At 44.7% G+C, this 21385-nt stretch overlaps 1 protein-coding gene across 9 annotated transcripts in view; it reads right to left on the reverse strand.

Moving 5' to 3' along the window:
- Window positions 1–21385, reverse strand: part of Syt17 (synaptotagmin 17) — a 62468-nt gene that overhangs the window by 15691 nt on the left and 25392 nt on the right. For all 9 annotated transcript variants that reach the window (XM_051192774.1, XM_051192781.1, XM_051192778.1 and 6 more), the window contains 2 exons: window positions 9419–9539; window positions 7424–7579 (listed from right to left, as the gene is read on the reverse strand). In XM_051192774.1, coding sequence (XP_051048731.1) covers window positions 7424–7579; window positions 9419–9539 — 277 coding nt within the window. The remainder of the gene's footprint in view (window positions 1–7423; window positions 7580–9418; window positions 9540–21385) is intronic.

The following is a 21385-nucleotide window of genomic DNA, read 5'->3' on the forward strand; positions in this document are numbered from 1 at the left end:
GGGGCCAAGGAGATGAGAGGGTTTTGCTCTCAGTGACACAGTGGCTAAGCTGTGGGACTTGAGTTTCCTGATTCCCAAGCCTAGTGTTGTTTCATACAGCAAATGGCTTTCTGGAAATGTCAGAGGCTCTGGCCTGTGCCCTGCATGTGTGTGCCTTTTCCCTCTGACAGCAGCTCTAGGTGGAGGCAGGCATGAGAGGTGTGTGTGGAGTTTTTGATGATCTTTGATTTCCAGCACAGGTCTAAACCCAGGCTGGCCCTGGCTGCTGAACTCGAGGTGGCTTTGTGAGGTGTTTGAGACAGACTTGGGTAAAGGCCTGGTCTCTGTGGGCCTTCCTTTCTCACTCCATCTAGCTCAGTGCTACAGGACAGGCATACTTGAGGAACCCTGGGCTCACTCTCTGCCCCATCCCTCACAGTGCATTAGATACCCTGCTCATTGCTGAGATGAATTTCCTGAAAGAAGTCACTCAAGGGATGAAGGACTCAATCTGGCTGTGTTTGAAGGATGGAGCCCATCGAGGCAAGGAGGCATGGTGGCTCACACACACATCTGGTCAAGAGAAAGTCTTGACCTGACTCCTGCTCACCAATTTTCCCATCTGCTGTGGGGTTCACAGGGTGAGCATTTTATTTCTGGTCCACTTCTTTGGTTCTAAAGGCTCCATGCTTTTACTTCTCTGTTGGTTGCTGACATGTTTGTTCTTATCTTCTTCTCCTCAAGAGGCTTCACCACTATTTCTTAGAGCAGTGGTTCTCATGACCTACAGGTTAAGAACCACTGTCTTAGAGCATGGCAATCAGCTGCCCTGAATCCCTGGGGGAATCCAACGCCTGGGTGGTGTTATGGCTATACCATCAACTGTATGTTTCCCTGTATGTCAGGTTTTCTTGGTGCTTTATAAAAGAAGTAATTTCAGATTATTATAACATATATTTGAACACTATAAGACTCTGGGTCTTGTTTGATCCCTATTAATATGTTGGTGTTTAAACAACTAAACTAGTTTCAGGTCATAAGTTCTACCTGGCCTTCTGTGTGACATTATTTTACCTCACAGGCTCAATTCTCAGTGCCTGTGCTATGGTACTTAGTCTGCCCTGGGTATGTCCCCTAGGGATCAGTGGAGGAGTTGGTGACAATCCACCTTCTCAAAGCCTTGGTTATACAATCTGAGCTCCCACTGAGCTTGGGGTCCACACACAGGTTGATGGGGCCCTTGTCCAGCTCTTCCCTTTGTGAGCTTCCCTAGTCTCTGGTGACTTTCATGATCCTCTGGCTGGACTGAGGGCAGTGAGGGCATTGAGCTGCCCACTCAGCTGCTTTCTGCTCATGAGCAGATCTGGGGCTAGAGCCTAGTGCATATACTAGCTCTCTCTCTCTGACCCATCTCACACACTGCCAAGTCAGGACGCTATGGAAGGCCACACTGGTCTGGTTCTGCAGCTGGGCTGGCATAGGATATGTCAGTTTCTGGACATGGTACCAGCTGGTAACTTTGGGGTAATGGTGATTAGGCAAGGGAGATTCTGGGGTAACAGCAGCCAGTTGGGCAGAGCTATGAATCCCTGAAGTGCCAACACTCAGCTCCCTCACACACTGAGATGATAAAGCAATAGAGGATTTTTCAAGTGGCTGTTGGAGCTAGACAGGTCCACGTGCTCCTTTGCCTTTAATTCCTTTTTTTTGTTTTTTTTTTTTTTTTTTTTTTTTTTTTTTTTTTTTTTTTTTTTTCTTGAGATAGGGTTTCTTCGTGTAACAGCCTTGGCTGTCCTGGAACTCACTCTGTAGATCAGGCTGGCTTCAAATTCACAGAGATTCACCTGCCTCTGCCTCCTGAGTGCTGGGATTATAGGCATGCACCACCACTGCCTGGTGTCTTTAATTCTATAATAGAAATAATGTGCTACATTTTACATGTGAAGAAGCTGGCCTCAGAGAGGTGGAATCACTTGCTTAAGGTCACAGCTGACTAATAGTGGGCTCAAGATTCATCCCAAGTCTTTATAATTCTAGAGTCTGATCCTTCTATAGTAGGACCATTTAACAACATAAGTGTTATCACTACCAGCAGCAACAGCATCATCATCATTACAGCATCAGTATCAACACCATCAGCAGCAGCAGCAACAACAGCATCACTACCAGCAACATCATCATCGCCATGATTAATACAGCAGTAGCAGCACCATCATCCCCAGCATCAGCATTATCAGCATCAACACGATTGCAACTGGTAAGTCTTATCATCTATGTGTGAGGCATACTCAAGGATTATGCTACAAAGTGTTGAATTAGAAACTCATAATAGAGAAGAAACAGGTATGAAAGAATATCATTTGTCTGGCATTACAGACTAGGTGGCAAAGGTTAAATTTGAACCAAATCACATCTCCTTTCATGCCATAGTCTGCTCAGCCTGTAGCCCTCTCTCTAGGAGTCAGCTGGGATTTGTGTTCATGAAACACAGCTGCATGAGGAGAGGTGGGAGCTGCATAGAAGTATGTTGAAACTTTGGGGAGACATTTGTGTCCCAGAATAAACCTATAATACCTCCCCATCTTAGAACAGCTATGTCCCTCTCAGACTAGCTTCCTCCTCTCTCCTTCAATAGATATGTTCAGCTTTCCACAAGCCTGATCCCTAAACCTGGTGTGGTGTGGTGTGTGTGTGTGCAAGTGTGTGTGTGCATGCATTTGAAGGTGTGTGTGTGTTTATGTGTGTGTGTGTTAATGTGTGCATGTTAAGTTGTGTATGTGGAAGCCAGAGGTCAATGTCAGATGTTTTCTTCTATCACTTCAATTGTATTTATTTAAAGACAGGGTCTCACTCAATAGTCCTTGCTGGCCTTGAATTAATAGATTTGCCTGTCTATGTCTCCCCAGTGTTGGGACTAAAGATCTGTGCCATCATCCTCCATCTAGTTTTCTACCTTATTTTTTTGAGACAGCTTCTTTCATTGAACATGAAGCTCAGTGACTGTCTAGACTAGCTGGTCATTGAGACCCCAATACCCTCCTGTCTCTACAGTCCAATGCTGGGATTATAGCAATGCACCACCATGGCTTTTCAAACCTAACACTTTTCATGCATGCCATTGGTGCCCATCCAAGCCCTGGGTCTTTCCAGGGTAGACTTCCTGTGATCTATACCCATTGCTTCCTCACCCATCTCACCACTGCAGCAGATTCAGTTAACCAATTCTGTGCTCCAGCTGCAGAAAGACAGGCAATTATGAAACACAGACCAGGTGCCTTGGAACTCGCTCTCACAGTGGGGCCTGGGAGACTTCCAAACAGACGATGGGTGGGAGGGAGCAGAATGGACTCTAGGCCAAGTCCAGCTGCCATGGTTTGTGCAAGAGAGCCACCCTGGAGCTTTGAGAGATAGATGCCACAGTAAGTTTGATAATTGTGAGCTGAGCTCTGGACACCAGGCTTTTAAACAATCCTTGTCAGGCTCAGTGTGTGGCATCTTCTTGTAACCACAGCACTCTGGAGGCAGAGGTGGAGGAAGGCAGGAGGTGGTAAGTTTGAAGCCAGCCTGGGCTGGACACCCCAAGCCCAAAACAAGTGTACACTTTACTTTGCTTTCTTTTGCTGGGAAATTTATAAAGAATAGAGATTTATTTGGCCCACAAGTCTGGAGGCTAAAGACTATGTAGTTCCAGCTGGTTTTGAACCCACAATCTTCCTATTTGCATCTCCTATGCACCAGCATCCTAGGCATGTGTCATCACTCCTGACTACATCCTGCATTGTTCCATGTGTGTGAAAGTCAGAGGGCTCAGGCCCAGAGGACCACCCCCCCCCTTCTCATAGATTTTTGACTACTCTGTATGATGCTTGTCCTTTTCTGGCTGGCTGATTCTACAGCACATGATTTCAGACTTCATGTAGCAGGCATCCTAAGGGCTTCCTTTCTAGGCCTAACGACATTTCATGGTCTGGATAACACCTGGGTGGTTCCCCTTCTAGCTGTTTGTAGGTGCTGCTGCTGGGAACATAGGAGCACAGACATCTGCGTCTCTGCTTTCAGTGCCTGTAGATTCCATACTCCCGCATTTCTACACAGAGAAGTAGAATTGGTGGATGGCAATCGAGTTCTATTTCTAAATTTTTGAGCATTGAATTTTGTCTCATTCTTCCTCCCCTTTTCTATCTGCTCCTCTTCTGCTCTCCTCTACCTCTCCTAGCTTTTCCTTCCTCCCTTCTTCCCTCAATACCCTCCTCTTTCACACTGTTCCTCCTCCTCTTTCCTCCTCTCTCCCAATCACTTCAAGGGTCAACGCACATTTTCTTCCAAGCAGGACCTTTGTGGATTTTCTAGAAAGGTCCTGAACCATGTGTTTTGAGGTGAGGAAAGCAATCTTTCCTTTTCTTTTTAAACCTCAGCCGTTAAAAAAAAATCACCTGACTGCATCGCAGAAGCACCCCCCCCACCCCACCCCCATCCCTGGGGAATGAAACTGTTCAGAGTGCCCAGCCCCCAGGATAATTACAGGTTTCCTCAAGGAGTATCAGCAAATGCTTAAATTGCAGATCAACATGACTTTCCCTAAGAAGTGTTTGGAAACATGGGGCTGGGCTGGAATTCAGTCAATAAAGCAAGTCAGAGACCCTTTGAGCTGCATGGGGGTTGTGGTTTTGTCTAGATCAAAAGGCACTCATCCAGATTTCTGCTACTATTCCAGCCAGAGCTTTTTAGGTAAAATGGCAGCCAGCTGTAGCTCCCATTCTTAGCTGTGCATTAGAAATATCAAGGGGTACTTTATAATATCATTCATATATATATCCAGTAGACCCCCTTTATCTGTAGGAAGACAATCAGAGAGGCCCAGTGGACACCCCAAACAGCTCACAGTTCCAACTTCGTAAGTTATTTCCTATTCATACCTGTGATAGAGTTTAACTTATAAACACAGCAGGGTAAGAGATTAAAAACAACCAATAATAACCTAGAACTCTTCCATGTCATTACTGCCCTCCAGGTTCTGTGGATATGGTTTGTGGGATTTTCCATTGAGTGTTTTTGCACTTCATTTGACCGTGGCTGACTGAAACTGTGGCAGCAAAATTGTGGTGAGGACCCAGCCCCAGCACTCTACTCCAGTCTCTGGGGATGAGGCATGGCCACTGGCTACATTCTCAAGCTCTCTGGTGATGCTGTGAGTGGCCCCGACACCATGGTGTGGGAGCCATGCTAACTTCCTCTAGAGTGAATATCTGCCATGGCCCTGACTGTGAAGAGCACAAGCCTTGGTGCTTGCATCTTTTGTGAGTCAAGAGTCTTGGATAGGCAAGAGAGTTCGGTGAGTTAAGTGCCTCAGTTAGGTCCTCAGGACTTACACGGTGGAAGGAGAAAATGGACTCCATTAAGCTATTCTTTACAAGTGTTCACACACACACACACACACACACACACACACACACACACGGGGGGGGGGGAGGAGGGAGAGAGAGAGCCTTTTCTGATGGAGTCCTGACAATGCGCCCCACCTGAAAAGAGTCACCTAAGAGGTGGGGCTGTGTGTATGTACACACTCGCATTTTGAAATCTCTTTCTTACAGGCTAACTATGTGAGATTTAAGGGGTTTGAAACACTCTGCAAATAAGTGCAAACTGCCCCACACTTTCATCTGTTTCCTGAGGAACCAGACACCTTCACTGGTAATTTCAGAAGAGCAAGCAGCAGAGTGATGGCTATAAGGAGGCCCAAGTGATCCTGAGGGCCCAGATACAATCCACTAGGTTTCTGCTCTGTCCTTAACACTTGAAAACAGTGTCAGGGCATGGGGACATGTTTAGTGTATAACTGTGGAATTCATGAACAACTTCAAAAATGTCCTTTTCAATGTACTCTTTGAAAATTTCATCGGTGTGTGTGTGTGTGTGTGTGTGTGTGTGTGTGTGTGTGTGTGTGTGTAGTGAAACCCAGAGGAGGAGATGAGTGTCATCTACCTCCTCATTCCCTTGAGAATCTGATGACCACTGTCAAGGAGGCCCCTAGTACTGAGGTTACAGGTCCATGCAGCCATTTGGTTTTTATATGAGTGCTGGGATTTGAACCTCATACTAGTACAGTGAAGACTCTTACCCACTAAGCCACCTCTTCAGCATCTCAAACAGATTTTGGCCAGGGCAAGAGTTCATGAAAGACCTAGAGGCAAGTATTTTAGACTGTATCTAAAAAGAAGAAAGTTTCCACTTGCCCCACTTGCAGGACTCCTGGAGGGGCGTCAGACAAGCTAGAACTACAGAGCACATCACAGCTCTGCCTGAGCAGATTTTGTATTTGTTTTTGTTTTGTTTTTAAGACAATGTCTCATGCAGCCTAGGCTGTCCACAAACTTGGTATGTAGCTGAGGCTGACCTTGAACTTCTGATCCTCTGGAATGCTGGGATTAGAGGTGAATACCACCACACCTGATTTGTGTGGTGCTGGGCATTGAACCCAAGCCACATATATGCTAGGCAAGCACTCTAGCATGAGCCCCAACCCTAGCTCCATGCCCAGGCTCTTGAGTGACAGGAACTATGAAATAATTTTTGATGATTTATTTATACTACTAAATTTTAGGGTGATGTGTTATGCAGTAACAGATAACTAATAACTCCTAAGATTAAAACAATTATACCCCAGTAAAGTAGATTAAATTTTACCAGAGAGTGGCATATGACACCTGTACTTAAATATTATATTCTCCATGCCTTTTACAACTGTCCTTCCTGAGCTAGGTGACCTCACTTTTTTTCTATACATACACATATATGTAGCTCTAGTTGTCCTGGAACTCACTCTGTAGACCAGGATGGCCTCGAAGTCAGAGATCCACCTGCCTCTGTTTCCAGAGTGCTGGGATTAAAGGTGTGCACCACCACCAAGCCTTCTAGACTTATATTAAACCCAGCAACTTGACTCCACCACAACCATCGTCTTCATAGTCAGCATCACCACCATCACTATCATCATCCTCATCATCATCGCCGCCACCACCATTCCCGACAATAGTACCACCACCATCATCATTAAAGCTGGCATAATACGTATCAGATATTATTTAAAGGTTATAAATCATTTACTCAACACAGTAAACCTATAACACAAGAGCTAATATTGCCCATATTTTATAGATGAGAAAACTGAGGCCCAGGGAGTTAAATAACTTGCCAAAGCCCTCAGTTATATAGCAGTTTCAAGGAATCTAGCTTGAGTTAGATTCCTGACAATGACATAACAATTGTGTTTAGGCTGTATGGGTGTTGTCCAAGTTGGTGGATAGGAAGTAGGGGTTCAAATCTAGGTAGCTGAATGCCAGACACCAGGTTCTTAGGTGTAACTTTCTCTGGATGCCTTCAGTTTTATGCAAGCAGTTGAACATGCCTCACCAGGGCTTCCTCAGGGTCTAGAATGCTGTCTTACCTGTGAATACTAGGCTGGCATTTTCCAGTTCTTCCTGGGGAACTTTGAAGCTGAAGGATTCATTGTAAAAAGGGTCAATTGTTCCTCTTAAGAATGATGTCTTCTTGGTTTTCACAAGCTTGAGTCCATGTACCAGCTGGATTTTTACAAAGGGGTCTGAAGGATTGGATACAACATTGTAGAATACTGGAGGCAAGGGAACCTAATCTAGCCATCTCTCATCTCCTCAACTTCCCGGCCATCCTGTTATTCTCCCACTCTCCCATTCACCCACCCGTCTATCCATCCATAATTTTTGCCTCTCAGCCAATTCATCCATCCATGAATATAATCACTCATCTATTCTTTCCCATCTATTCATCAAGTCATTCAAAACACTCACCGTTCACCATTCTATCCATCCACCCATCTGTCCATCAGTCTATCCATCCATCTTTCCAAGTTATTATCTATGTAACAGAGTAAGCACCTAACCCCTTCCCATCTCCATACAGTCTGCAGTGCTGGGGATGGAGCCTAGGGTCTCAAGCACACTAGGTGAGGGCTCTACTACTGAGCTCTTTTCATGTTTTCTATCAATCTACCCACTGATTCATTTATTCAACTAACCGCTCATCCATTTACTAATCCAGACATCAATCCACCCCTACTTTCACCTAACCATTCTCCCATGTATCCAACTGTTCTGTTACCCACCCATGGTTTCCACAGCTGTCTTCTTATCTGCTGATTCCTGTTCCTCTTCCTCTACACATCTAGCACTTATTGAACTCCCCCCCCCCACATTTTAGGCATTGTGTTCATTTTATAAATGGGGAAATTGCACGCTTAAAGATGACAAGGAATGATTCGCTCAAGATCTAGCTGGTGGAGCAGAACCAAGTTGAAGGCTATCCAAAAGCAGAAAGCCATTGGCAGGCCAGTGGGCTCTCAGCTCACACATGGGGGAAGAGCGAAGGCAGAATTAGAATTGCCATGCTTTGGTCTTTTTGTAGTTTAGAAAGGGATTTGTGCACATTATTGAATTTAATGTTTATTTAAGCAGCCCAGTTAGATAAATATTATCATTTTACAATATTTGAGATGAAGAAGTTGAGATATACAGAGGTTAGGTAATGCCTCCAAGGTCACATCTTTTGCAAGCACCACAAACACATTTTGTGGCAGGCAGTTTGACCTCCTTCTGTCTCAGCATCCTGCCTCTCCACAGTGGTGAGTTAGAACGCTCCAGCCACTGTAGTCCTCCTTCCTCGAAGCCTCCACTTTATAGTGTGGCATTTGAGAATACAAAGTACAGCCTAGATTCAGCTGTCACCTCATTGCAAACAACTTCCTTTGGCTATTGGGTCTAGGGATGGTGGTGAGGGGGAGATGGCATTTCTACCACTGAGCTGAAGGGAGGGAGCCCAGCAACCATGCTTCATTTATAATGGCATGCTCAGCTGTAGAAGAAGCTACATACAGGTGGACTGGAATCTGGGCTTTTTGTTAAATGTGTTTGAACTGGTCTTTGTAGGAAGCAGACAACACAGTAGTTCTTTCAGAGCTGGGATTTATAAAGAATTATGATACACAGGAAATGAGCTGCAACCCTTCCCCCAGGCTGGCTCCACCTTCCTTGTCTATCAGAATGCCTAGTCACTATCGCCACCTAGAGCATGACATATGCATTACAGGCATAGGGTATGGGAAAAGCAAGTTACTTGTAAGTTCAAAGAGAAGATGGATTTCAGAAGTTATCATACCTGGTAACAGGTGTGTTAGGGTTTGCAAGATGACTTGTTTCATCCTAACACATAGCTGATTGTTTATATTTTCTTTTTGAACTAGCATTCTAGTTCTAAATGTTGTCACCCTTATGTGGACACCCTTATAGTGTCCACCATCAATAGCATTCAGGACACACACACACACACACACACACTGCACAAACTGGATCCCTCAAACAACAGAGCACCCCTTAGAGATGTGGAGGATGATGGGATGGTGCCGTACCTGAGCCCTGGCTCACATCAGTCTGCAGAAGCTGCTTGGCTCGAATGATGTCCACATTCAGTCTCCCTGCACTTGGTAGATAGTTTAGAGACAGAAGTAGCTCCCCCAGCTCCACTTCGTTCTGCAGGAAAGAAAATCCCATGGTTGCTTTGTTAATTTTACTCCTTTTGTGTCCCCTGTACAAGAAGCTGATTCCTGAAACTCATGAACAAGTGGCTGAGGATAGGTCAGTTGACAGTGGGTACCTCTTTCTTGTGCTTCTTTTGCACGGGTGTGTATGTATGCATGTACATGGTGGTGGTGGGGAATACCTTTATGTGTATGTGTGTGAGTTTGCATGGAAGCAAGAGGACGGATAAACTTGGGTGTCATCCTCATGAACACCATCTACATCCTTTGAGATAGGGTCTCTCATGGGTCTGGAGCTTATTAACTAGGCTAAACTGGCTGCCCTGTGAGTCTCCAGGATCTTCCCATCTCTGCCTCCCCAATGATGAGATTACAAGAATGTGCTACCATGGCCAGAATTTTTATGGGGGTTCTGGGGATCATCAGGAATACAAGTGTTTCACCGACTAAGTCATATTTGACTTCTTTTAGTTTCTGCATTCAATTATTTTGTCTATCTCAGAAAGTGGTTTTTTTGCCCTTAGGGCATTTAACAGCAACAACAACCACCAACATTGCAACAACAGTAGTGATGACCAAGTGCTGGGCTAAGTGCTTTACATATAACAACCAATTTAATCTTCATAATGAGTCCAAGAGGCAACTATTTACTTCATTTAGTAATCAGTAGAGGGCTACCTGGGAGATACCGTTCTTAACCAGTAGCTAACAACAGAGCCCACCCCTTACTGCAACCATGCTCAGCGCATTACCTCTCCCACCAAAGAGCCCCACTTCCCTCTATGTCGGGGCTATCACACCCATGAAAAATCTATACAAATACTCAGGACAGATGACTCTATGCTGCCTAAAAAACAGGAACACTCATTTTCATGCCTATGTTTTAAACAATTATTTTTAAAAAAATGTCAGCCACTTTAGAGTAGTGAATCATTCTCCATGCACCCACTGCCCAACTGTATTACTTATAAACTTTTGCCAAATGGTGCTTTATCTACACTTGCCTCTACTTACAAAAAATTAGCTGAATGTTTTAAAATAAGTCCCAAGTAGGATATAATTTTACCTATTTATTCCTCCCAAAGCATCTCTAGGGGATCAGGGCATTAAAATAAGCATCCTTAGTACTGTCAACTTCCAGGCATATTAGAAGTCAAAAACATCCAAGGAACTGTAATGTATACTATCTCTCATATTCAGTGATTACCCCATGGTCAATCTAGATTTCCACATCTTCATTTGACCCCATATATGATTCTGAAGTAGCTCCTAGACATACACCATTTTATTAGTAATATTTCAGAACATGTCTCTAAAGATGTTTTATTCATCCTCCCATCCATCCATTAACTCATGCACACATGTGTCCATCCATCCATCCATCCACCCACTTACTCATGCATACATGTGTGCATCCATCCTCCCATTCATCTAGCTACTTACTCATGCATACATGCATGAATCCATCCATATTCTCTATCTACTCTTTTCAGCAAACTGATGGCAAGTGGCAATTCTATAACAATGTTTATCACAAAAAGATTTCTATATGGTCTGGGCATGGTGGTGCATACCTTTAATTGCAGCACTTGAGAGGTAGAGGCAGAGAAATCTTGATGAGTTTGAGGCCAAGCTGGTCCACATAGGAAGTTCCAGGCCAGCCAGGGTACAGGGTAAAACCTTGTCTCAAACACAAAACAACAAAACCAGATCCTATACAGATCAAGTTAGCCTATAAACAAGAAACAACCTCACACTTAACTACAGATTTCAAACTTGCAGCCCACGGAAGCATTTTGTTTGGCTCATGTCACTTTCAAATAGATAGTTACTAATTATTATGTACTTTTAAAGACCAAGCTATTTCACATTAAAAAGACAGGATTTCTTGTTTTGCTTGAAAAACAGGAAGGCCTATTAGTGCTGGGCCCATGTTCCCACTTGGCAACTGAGGAAGATTCTTTGCATGGACAGACTTTAGTCCTGGATCCATCTGTGTGCTTACTTGTGGAAAGCCAGTTTAACCAAAGGGCATGCTGACTTCACTTACTAAGAGCCCCTCCCTTACTTTTTTTAAAATTATGTTTTGTCTATTTATTTAGTAGTTTGGGGGCACCCTTTCCCTCTGAGCCTTCTTCCTGGCCCTGAATCCCTGCTGTCAAGATCTGAGTCCTCAATGTCTCAGGTTCCTCCTCTTCTGTCATTCCCAGTCACCTGGCCAATCTTCAGCAAGGCTGATTTAGACAGAGCCCCTCTGCCCTTGGAGGTACCCCTCGGTACTATTACATTATGATCCTGGGTGAGGATAGAGCCCAAGCTCTACCCACTACAAAATCTCATTGCTGTGTTCCTAGTGCCATCAGGATGGTCCAGACTAAGCCTAATTGACTGCTTCTTAAAGTGTTGTTTGGGGACTGGAAAGACTGTTCCAATGGTAAAGTATCTCTTCACCAGCATGTGGATATGCTTTTGGATCCCAGCACCCACATGAAACCTGGGTGTGGTGGCACATGGTTACTCCAGTGCCAGGAATGGGAGGAGCACAGAGACAGATCACTGGCAGACAGGTCACCCTAGCTCAACTGGTGAGTTCTGTGTTCAGTGAGAGGTCCTGACTAAAAACTAAGGTAGAGAGTGAATGAGAAAAATATTTTGTAGATACCCACACAAACATCTACACATCCATACAAACACATACATATGCATCTACATAAAATGTGTACACACACCTACACAAGAATATACATATACAAATGTGTATATCCACAAATACATAGACACTCTTCATATATGTACACATCTACACAAACATGTGCATACTCATATACATACAAATATGTACATATACAAATATGCATACCCACAAACATATTATACACATCTACACCCCTACACAAACATGTACACATCCACAAACACATAAACATATACACATACAAACATGAATATCACACATACACACAAATATGTACACATATACACATGTGTACCCATAAACATGTACACACACATGTATACACCTACAAAAACATGTAAACAATGCACACACAAATACATGCACACACAAACATAAATATGTACATACCCATATACACACAAATATGTACACATACAAACATACATACCCACAAACATGTGTACACCCACACAAGTATGTACATATGCACAAGCACATACACACCTACAGACAAGTGCATAACCACACAAACATACACTCACAAATATGTACAGCCACTGGTGTGCTCACACACATGCATGTGTGTGCACACACACAGTGTCTCTGATGAGACTGGAGATGTAGTTCAGTGGTAGAACATTTGCCCAGCAAGTATAAGGGTTCCTTCCACCTCAGGACTGAAAAAAATGTGTCATTGGGTATTTTTTCCTTAACACCTCCCATTACCTGTTTGATGAGACCTGCCCTTGCCATTATGTCTTCCAGTTATCTTTCCTCTTTCAGGTTTCTTCTACCCTGGTCTGGAGGGTCAGATTTTCAAGAAAGGAAAGCTGAACTGGGTACCCTGGGTCATAAGAAAAGCCAAGGGCCCCTGATATAGTTGCTAGTGGCCTCCTGCTGGTTCTTAGGGGCCTGCAGGATCCTTAGCATCTGACTCTGCAGGTCCATCTGTCTTCCTGGTCAATAAGGCTGAGATTCCAGGGAGCCCAGGCCAGAAGCCATCCAAATTATAAACCTCTTCCCAGGTTTATAATCCAAAACAACACTTCTCTCATTCCTTCTAAAATCTACAAGACTTATAATGCCTTCTTTGTGGAGCTGGGGTGGTGGTCACCGGAGGGATTAATAGCTCAGTCAAGCTGCCTAAACATGAAAGAATAAACTTAGTGTTTAAAAAACAAAATGAAGGGTAAGATGGCTGGGGTATGGCACAGTTGTATTCTAGAGACATCCATGGAAGCCATGGCAAACTGTTCAGTGATTCTCGTCATGGGAGGCTGCTCAGCCTTGGCCATTCTCATAGGAAGTGGGAGGGGATAGGAGACCATTGCTTGAACCCTCAGTACCCAGGGACCCCTTGAGTCCTTCTTGCCACCTTCAAGAGCAGAGAGACCCGATGTTTCCCTCAACTGGGCCACCAACTGGACCCTCTGAGGCAGCTCCCTGGAGCCCTTTATTTCTTGCCTTAAGTAAAACAGGGTTCTTTGTTCCTCTTGCTTTTGTAGGCTTCAAGCTTATTGTTCCCTTCTCTTCCCAGGTCCACCCCACACCAGAACCGTAGCGTCCCCTCCCATCCTTCTGAGGAAATATGCACATTGATCCAGCTGCTCTTTTGCTTGTTCATCATGGGAGTGATCAATGTGCAGCCTGGGGGACAGTTAGTGAGAACTAAAGAAAAGGCTAACTGAACAGAGGGCTCAATGATTCATCCAACAAGCTTCATTCATTAGTTTCTGGATCTTTAGTCTGGAGGGGAGAGGTGTCATGGTCGTGACCACAACAGCGAATCGTCAGCAAAACATCGGCATAGGCCAGACTCAGTCCCATGTATGGCTGTTATTCTGTCCTTCCAGCAACTCTAGAGGCTCCCACATTACAAATGAAAGAATCCATCCAAACCATGCTGTTCATATTATGCATGACAGAGGCAGGATGCAAGCTCAGCTCCTCTTTTTAATCTTGGCAGCTAAGGGGCAATCATAGGCATGCAGCAAGCCAAACACAGTCTACGAGGTGATAAGAGGTGAAAAGTATGTCCCAGCACCAGGGACTGGATGCCCACTTTCATGGTTCCCATCAAGATGAACAAGTGAATACATGGAAGCAGAAAACAGGACCGTCAAGACAGCTCAGAGCCCACAGGGCAGAAAGCGAGGACTGGCTTCTACAAGTTGTCCTCTCATCTCCACACACGTTCTTCACCACACCCACAAACACGTGCACACATACACAAAAGCAGAAAATAACAAAAGCTGAACTGATGTCCTGATGTTGAAACTCTGGCCATAGCTGGTGGAAATGCAAAACACTCAGCTGTGAGGCTCAAGAGTCTCAAGTCTAGAGCCAGGTGAAGGTGAGGTGGGTAAAGGGTTTGCTAAGCAAGGATAAGGACAGTTTGGATCCCCACATCTGTATAAAAGGTAGTGGACAGCACTGTTTGTAATCTAATGCTGGGGAGGCAGAGACCAGTGGGTCCCTGGAGCTTGCTGGCTAGCTGGCCCAGCCAATCAGTGACTCCAGGTTCAGGGAGAGACTTGTCTCAAAACATCAGGTGGCAAGTGACTGAGGGACACCTCCAGCATTGATGTCTGGACTTCACATGAATGTGCATACACACCACACAGACACAGACACAGATACACACACACACACACACATACACACCCTACACATGTATATACTCAATACATATAACACCCACATATACACTGTATACGTACAACGTACATACATACATACATACATACAACATTCTGACACATAGCCACCATGGGATCTAGCAATTCTGCTATTAGAAAAAACAGATATCCACACAAAAACTTATCCATGAGCCAGGCTTTAGGTGGGGGAACCTCAGCATTTGGGAGGCAGAGGCAGGAGGCTCATGAGTTCAACACAAACCTGGGCTGCACAATGAGAGAGACCCTGTCTCAAAACAACAACAACAAACCAAAACCAAAAGAGAAGAAAATCCAGCAAATTTGCACCAGATGTTCCTGGTATTCACAGCAGCCCAGAGCCTAAAGTCCATCAGTAAGTGGAGAAGCACCGTGGTGTGTGTAGACAATCTACTCTTCTTCAATCATAGGAAGGAACGAGGGCTGGCACAGCAGCTTGGTGGGTAAAGGCTTGCTGTGCAAGCCCGAGGACCTGAGTTCCATCCCTGAAACCCATGATGGGAGGAAAGAACCAACTTGCGAAAGTGGTCCTCTAACCTCCAAACGTGTGTGGTAATGTGTGCATGCACAAACACGCATGCATGTGCAGACAAATGAATACACACACACACATACACACACTCTAAATTAAAAACAACTGTAAACAGAGGAGTGAACCTGGAAAACATGCTTGATACAAAAGATCATGTGCTGTATGATCCTATTAACACACAAAACATACAAACTGTGGTGGTTAACTTTGAGGGTCCACTTGACTGAGTTTTAAGTCACTTAAGAGGGGTACTCCTGGGTGTGTCTGTGGGGATGTTTACCTGAGGATGGAAGACCCACCTAAATATGGGGTGTACAGTCCCATGGGCTGGGGTCCGACAGTGCTACAGCAAGCTGAGGGCCAGAATGCATTGCTCCCCTCCCTGAATACAAATGCTATGTGACCAGCTGCTTCTGTCTCCCGCCATCGGGCCTTTCCTACCATGACTGTCTGAGAGCTCGGATGATGAGCCGAGCAACCCTTGCTTCCTCAAGCTGCTCTTTGCAGGCATTTTGTTCCAGTAACAAGAGAAGTGAGACAGCAACAGAGAGCACAGTAGTGTTCTCCAGGATCAGAGAAGAACAGGTATGCAGAGTGACCACACCGTGGATCCAGAGCCTTGTCTGAGTGGTGGAATGTTCTGGAATCAGGTAGAAATGATGGTTGTATACCACTGTGGGTACCAGTGCCAATGAACTGTAGGCTTTAAAATGATCACATTGATATTATGTAAACTTAACCTCCATTTAAAAGGGCATCATTAAGGCCCAGCATACCAGAGAGAATGAAGTTTGACCCACCCTCAGCAGGATGTGGCCACCAAGGCTTCCTGGAGAAGAATTAACTGGGGACAGACCTTAAAATGTAAGTAGGATTGTGTTTAGCTTATCCTGTTGTAGAGAAACATTGCAGGGAAATTGGCTCCCCAACAGATGGAACAGAATTCAGGAGTCTCTCACTCAAGTCCTTTTGACCTTTCCAAAGGACCTTAGCTTTTAAAAAAATAAATTAAGACTCTCTTTTATAAATAACCCCGCCCCAGGCAATTTCAAGTTGTTATTGTTGGGTTGGTCAGTGAGAAGTATGAGATGTCTTCCCACATAGGCAGAACAGGTGTGTGCTGGAGACCCCTGCAGAGGCAGGTAGGACCTCCATCTCTATTTCAAATAAGAGAGAGGTGTGTCTTAGGAGCAAGAGTAAGATAAATGAAGGAATTATTGAGAAAGCTAGGGCCTGGGGGAGATGGGTAAGAGCATTTGCTATCCAAGCATGAGGGCCTTAGTCCAAATTCCTAGAATTCATGTAAAAAAAAGACAGGTATGACCACATACAAGCCTGTAACCCCAGTGCTATGTGGGGATGGGTGTGTGTGTGGAGAGACCCTGTGTCAAGGGAACGAGGTCAAGAGAGATGGAGAACAAGACACTGGATGTCCCCTCAGGTCTCAAACATGTGTCCCCCCGCCCACACACACACAGAAAATGAACAAAGGAAAATAACACCATGGCTAGTGCAGGAGTCCCGAAGTTTCCATGGAATCTCAAATGTCATCTTCTCATCCAAGCTTCCCATTGAATTGAAACCAGCCTGCTCCCTGCATCGTACAACCTTGTTTTATATGCTTTGTCCTTACCAGATATCTTCATGTTCTCTACAAAGGCCAACACAATGCCCATCTGTCTGCTCCTATATAGAACAGGGATGCCCAATCTTTTGAAACTATAACATGACATTATCATTTACAAATGAGTCAGGCCACATTCATAGCTACCCTGGGAACACATGGCATGCTGATATGGATAGTCTCACTGACAACAATTCAACTTGAAATTTCTTTTTTCCACATTGTCTTTGAATTTAGTATTTTGATCATTGCCTGAACTGGGGCTATGAGAACTTTCTCCCTTGCAGTGTTGTGAACGATGAGTATAGCTTCCACCAGCCATGAAAGGACAAGGAGAGATGCCGGTCCACAGGTGTGCTGTGCTACTAAACTGTGATGTTCGAAAGGTTAGATGGCATTTCTGCCATTCTAACTAAATGCCTGAGACAACTTACAAAGAGGGGATGTCTATGGGGTTTCATAGACCCCTTTGCTGACCCCTTTGCTGTGGTGTGGGCCTGCGGTGAGGCAGCATATGGCAGTGGCAGCTCATAGTGGAACAAGACCACTTGTATCATGGCTGGTGACATAGAAATGTACTGGTGAATTGTCATGTGTTGTTCAAGCTCACTGAGAAGCCAGCTCTGGAAGCAGGCATCATTCCCTTCATTCATTCAGATCCAATCATGTTAGCCTCAAAGTATCCTCCAAAGATCCCTGTCTTGGGGGCAGGCTGCTCCCTAATTCTGTAAGAGGGAGAAAAGAGAACAGCAACAGTTAAGGAGGTTAAAAAACTCTGTGCCTTTGAGAACAGTGAGATGGCAAACCATCTCCAACAGAGGTCACTACTGGTCATCCCTCAGAATGAAAATGTCTGCAGTGGGGATGGAAGCCAGAAGCTGGACCACAGAGGGACTGTGAACCCTGATACTTTTACCCTTGTTTGTTCTCTTAGACATGTGTCTGATGTAAACACCCAGCATGATGGCTTGCTATTGGCCTACAGCCTCTGTTTACCTGCTACTTGCTGCTCTTATGCGATTATGTGCTTAATAAACACTCATTTGCAAGCCCAAGGCACAGCCACCACAGATTTGCATTGGTCCTTCTCTGGACCACATGGAACAGCTAGGATGCAAGAGAGAGGAGGAGAAAGATCGAGGGTCTCTTTGATGGTCTGTCCCCAGTGACCTAAAGACTTCCCACTATGTCCAATCTTAAAGGCCCTATCGTGTCCCAGGAGCACCCCACTGAGGATCACACCGTCACCACAGCGGGAGTCAATGATGATGCAGGCTGCAGCAGGCAGATGAAATATGTCTTCAGCTTCCGATATTTTTAATTCACAGTGGATCTGTGGGAATGTGACTGCACTGTAAGTTAACCAGTACTCATTGTAAGGATTCAGGCATTATACTGGCCTGCCCCTGTCACCTGGCAGAATGAACTCAGGCAGGGCTCTGGTCAGCTCAGGGTTCCATGAGTACTAGTCTGCAGGCAGGTGTAAAGGACCCCTTTAAAAGACAGACCCCTGCCCACTTACGCTCTCTTTTGCATGTTTTTTTTTTGCCTTCCAGCTCTGCTCTTTCTCTCTCCTCTTCTCTTCTGTTCCTAGTGTCTCTATGTCTCTCCCTTTCCCCTCTCACTCCCCTTTCTAAATAAACGCATTTAAGCTCTGTCTGCCTAGCATGTTATTCCCTTCACCTCGGTCACCCTCATCTGCTATGGAACCTGCTATGCTCTCCCACGTGGTCCCCTACCTTGGGATCCCACTCACTTGGGATTTCCACTCGGGACTACCACCTTCCCCTTCTCCAGCTTTATTCCTATAATTGTACAAAAGAACAACACTCATGGCACAAGCTACCTCTCCAATCTGGGCGATCCTGAGAACAAACTATGCAGGCCCCCAAATGGAGATGGAACCACTGTCACATCATGATCCCAAAGAGGACATGAGCAAGACACTCTGTCACCTGTCCTTTCCAACCTTAGGAGGCTGGAAGCTGAGGCCAGAGGGAGGAGGGACTGGGTGAGACAATCATTTCTCTTTTCCCTTTTTGAGGAGTGTCACGAATAAACAAGCCTCATTTCCTTTTTTGTAAAAGCCTGATGAGCTTAATTGAGTAGTACCACGTGGGGTGGGCTAGGGAGACCCAAAATAGACGGTCTGTAAATTACTCAAGTGAAGCCAGAGCCCCCTCTGCCAGCTCTCTGGCAGCCTGCTTGTGCGAATGCTGTAGCTCTCCCTCTACCCAGGCAAAAAAAAAAAAAAAAAGAAAGAAAGAAAGAAAGAAAACACAAATCCTCTCCTGCAGCCTTTGAATACAGTCAAGCTCTAATCAATAAAAAGGAAATCAAAGAAAGCCATCTGGGACAAAGGACGTTTTCTGGGGAAATGAGAGCCAGGTTCTCTCCTCACAGGCTTTCTTTGAAGTGCTTTCTAAATGCTCCTCCTGCTCACGCTCACCTCGCAGAGGGCTTCACAAGTGTGCACACAACTTTTAATGAGGTACAAACACAGCTGCTCTTCGGGCCCCCTTTGCTTTTATTCTGACTGCCTTGGAGAAGTCTTTGTTTCCTAATTTACTGTACAAGCAACATTTCTAAAGAAAATGATTTTTTTAAAGGCAAGATCCATTTTATGTAAGAATACACTTTTTGTATTTAGAAGATACATTTAAAAAACACCCATCATTTTACACAGTTCATCAATGTGTCCTTTCCTCCTCCAACCTCTGTCAATACACCCACATGTATTTACATAGCTGCCCTGAGGACACAAGCAGATGCTGAAATTTCCTTGTAATATTTTCCATGCAATGACCTAGTCATGCATCAGCTGGATTATAATTGTTTTATTGATAGATACCTAGATTGTGTGTGATATGTGGTATGTACATGTGTGCATTCACACGGGTATGCAGTGTGTGTGTGTGTGTGTGTGTGTGTGTGTGTGTGTGTGTGTGTAGGCCAAAGGCTGATAAACGGACTCTTTCTCAATCTCTCTCCACCTTCTTCACTGAGACAGGATTTCTCAATAAAACCCACAGCTCACAGGTGCAGCTAGTTTTGCTAGCTGGCTTGCCCTGGGGATCTGCTGTCTCTAGCGTCTGTGCAGTATAATTACAGGCGCACTGCCATGCCCAGTGGGCATTCACAACGGGTCTTAGGGATCTAGTTATGCTTGTGCCACTAAGAAATATTCCCAGGCCTAGCCCCACCAGTTTTGTTTTGTTTTTTTGTAATGACCTCAATGGAATACTTAAAAAAATTAAGATTATCATAAATCCCTGAGGTAGAATAGTTGTCTCAAGAAACAGTAAGATGTTTTTTTGACAATCAATATGAATTGGAGGATTGATTGTCAAGAGGGGTAAGCTAACTTTATGGCCACCAGCATACAAGATGTGAGTGTATGTCTCCAGGAGAGACAGAGTAGGGTGCCGATGCTTTAACAAAGGGACATAAGATCACATTGACATCTAACATGACTGTTGCATTCTTCCGACTGACTGTTGTCATGACTTAGATCTGAAACACCCCCTACAGGCTTGTGTGTTTAAATACTGGTCCCAGTTCTCAGTGCTGATTGGAAAGACTATGTAACCTTTGGGACATGGGGACTAGATGGTGGAAGCAGTCTGCTGGGGTAGGCCTTGAAGGTCTCATCTGTGACGATGTGACCAGCCCCATGCATTTGCCACCATGGATCAAGGTGCTCCAGCCACCACACTGTCCCTGCCATGATAGTCTACACATCTGAACTGCCAGCCAAAAGAAACCTTCTCCCTAAGTTTTGTATTTTAACACAGTGAGAGGAAAACTAGCGGACAGAACTATCTAGTTAGGTGTCAATTTAATCTGTATTTGTCCCCCTTTATCACTTACGTATAGGGGGTATGATCCAACTTTCAGTGGGTGCCTGAGATCACAGGTAATAGTGAAGCCTATACACACCACAATTTCTCTATACATGTTTACCTGCAGTAAAGCTAAACTTATAAATCAGGCACAGTAAGAAACAAACACCAGTTGTTTAAAACCTACTATTTCTGGAATTCTCCATTTATATTTTTAGACCATGTTTGACCCTGGTAAATGAAACCATCAAAAGCAAACCCCCAGGGGAGGAACACTGTCTTTCCTCTGTTCAAAACCATTGGCTTCTGACTTTCCTTCTAAGTCCACTGTCTTCTTCTTGCTCACAATGTGGGTGACAGTACAATGGACTGGATTTGCTGCCACTGGCAAGCTTTTCATCATTCTTGTCCAATGATGTCTTGGTTACTTTATACACTGCTGTCATAAAATACCTGGGGGCTAAAGCAACTTCAGAGGGAAAGGG

The sequence above is a fragment of the Phodopus roborovskii genome, unplaced genomic scaffold, assembly GCF_943737965.1.
Source record: "Phodopus roborovskii unplaced genomic scaffold, PHOROB, whole genome shotgun sequence".
Lineage (NCBI taxonomy): Eukaryota > Metazoa > Chordata > Mammalia > Rodentia > Cricetidae > Phodopus > Phodopus roborovskii.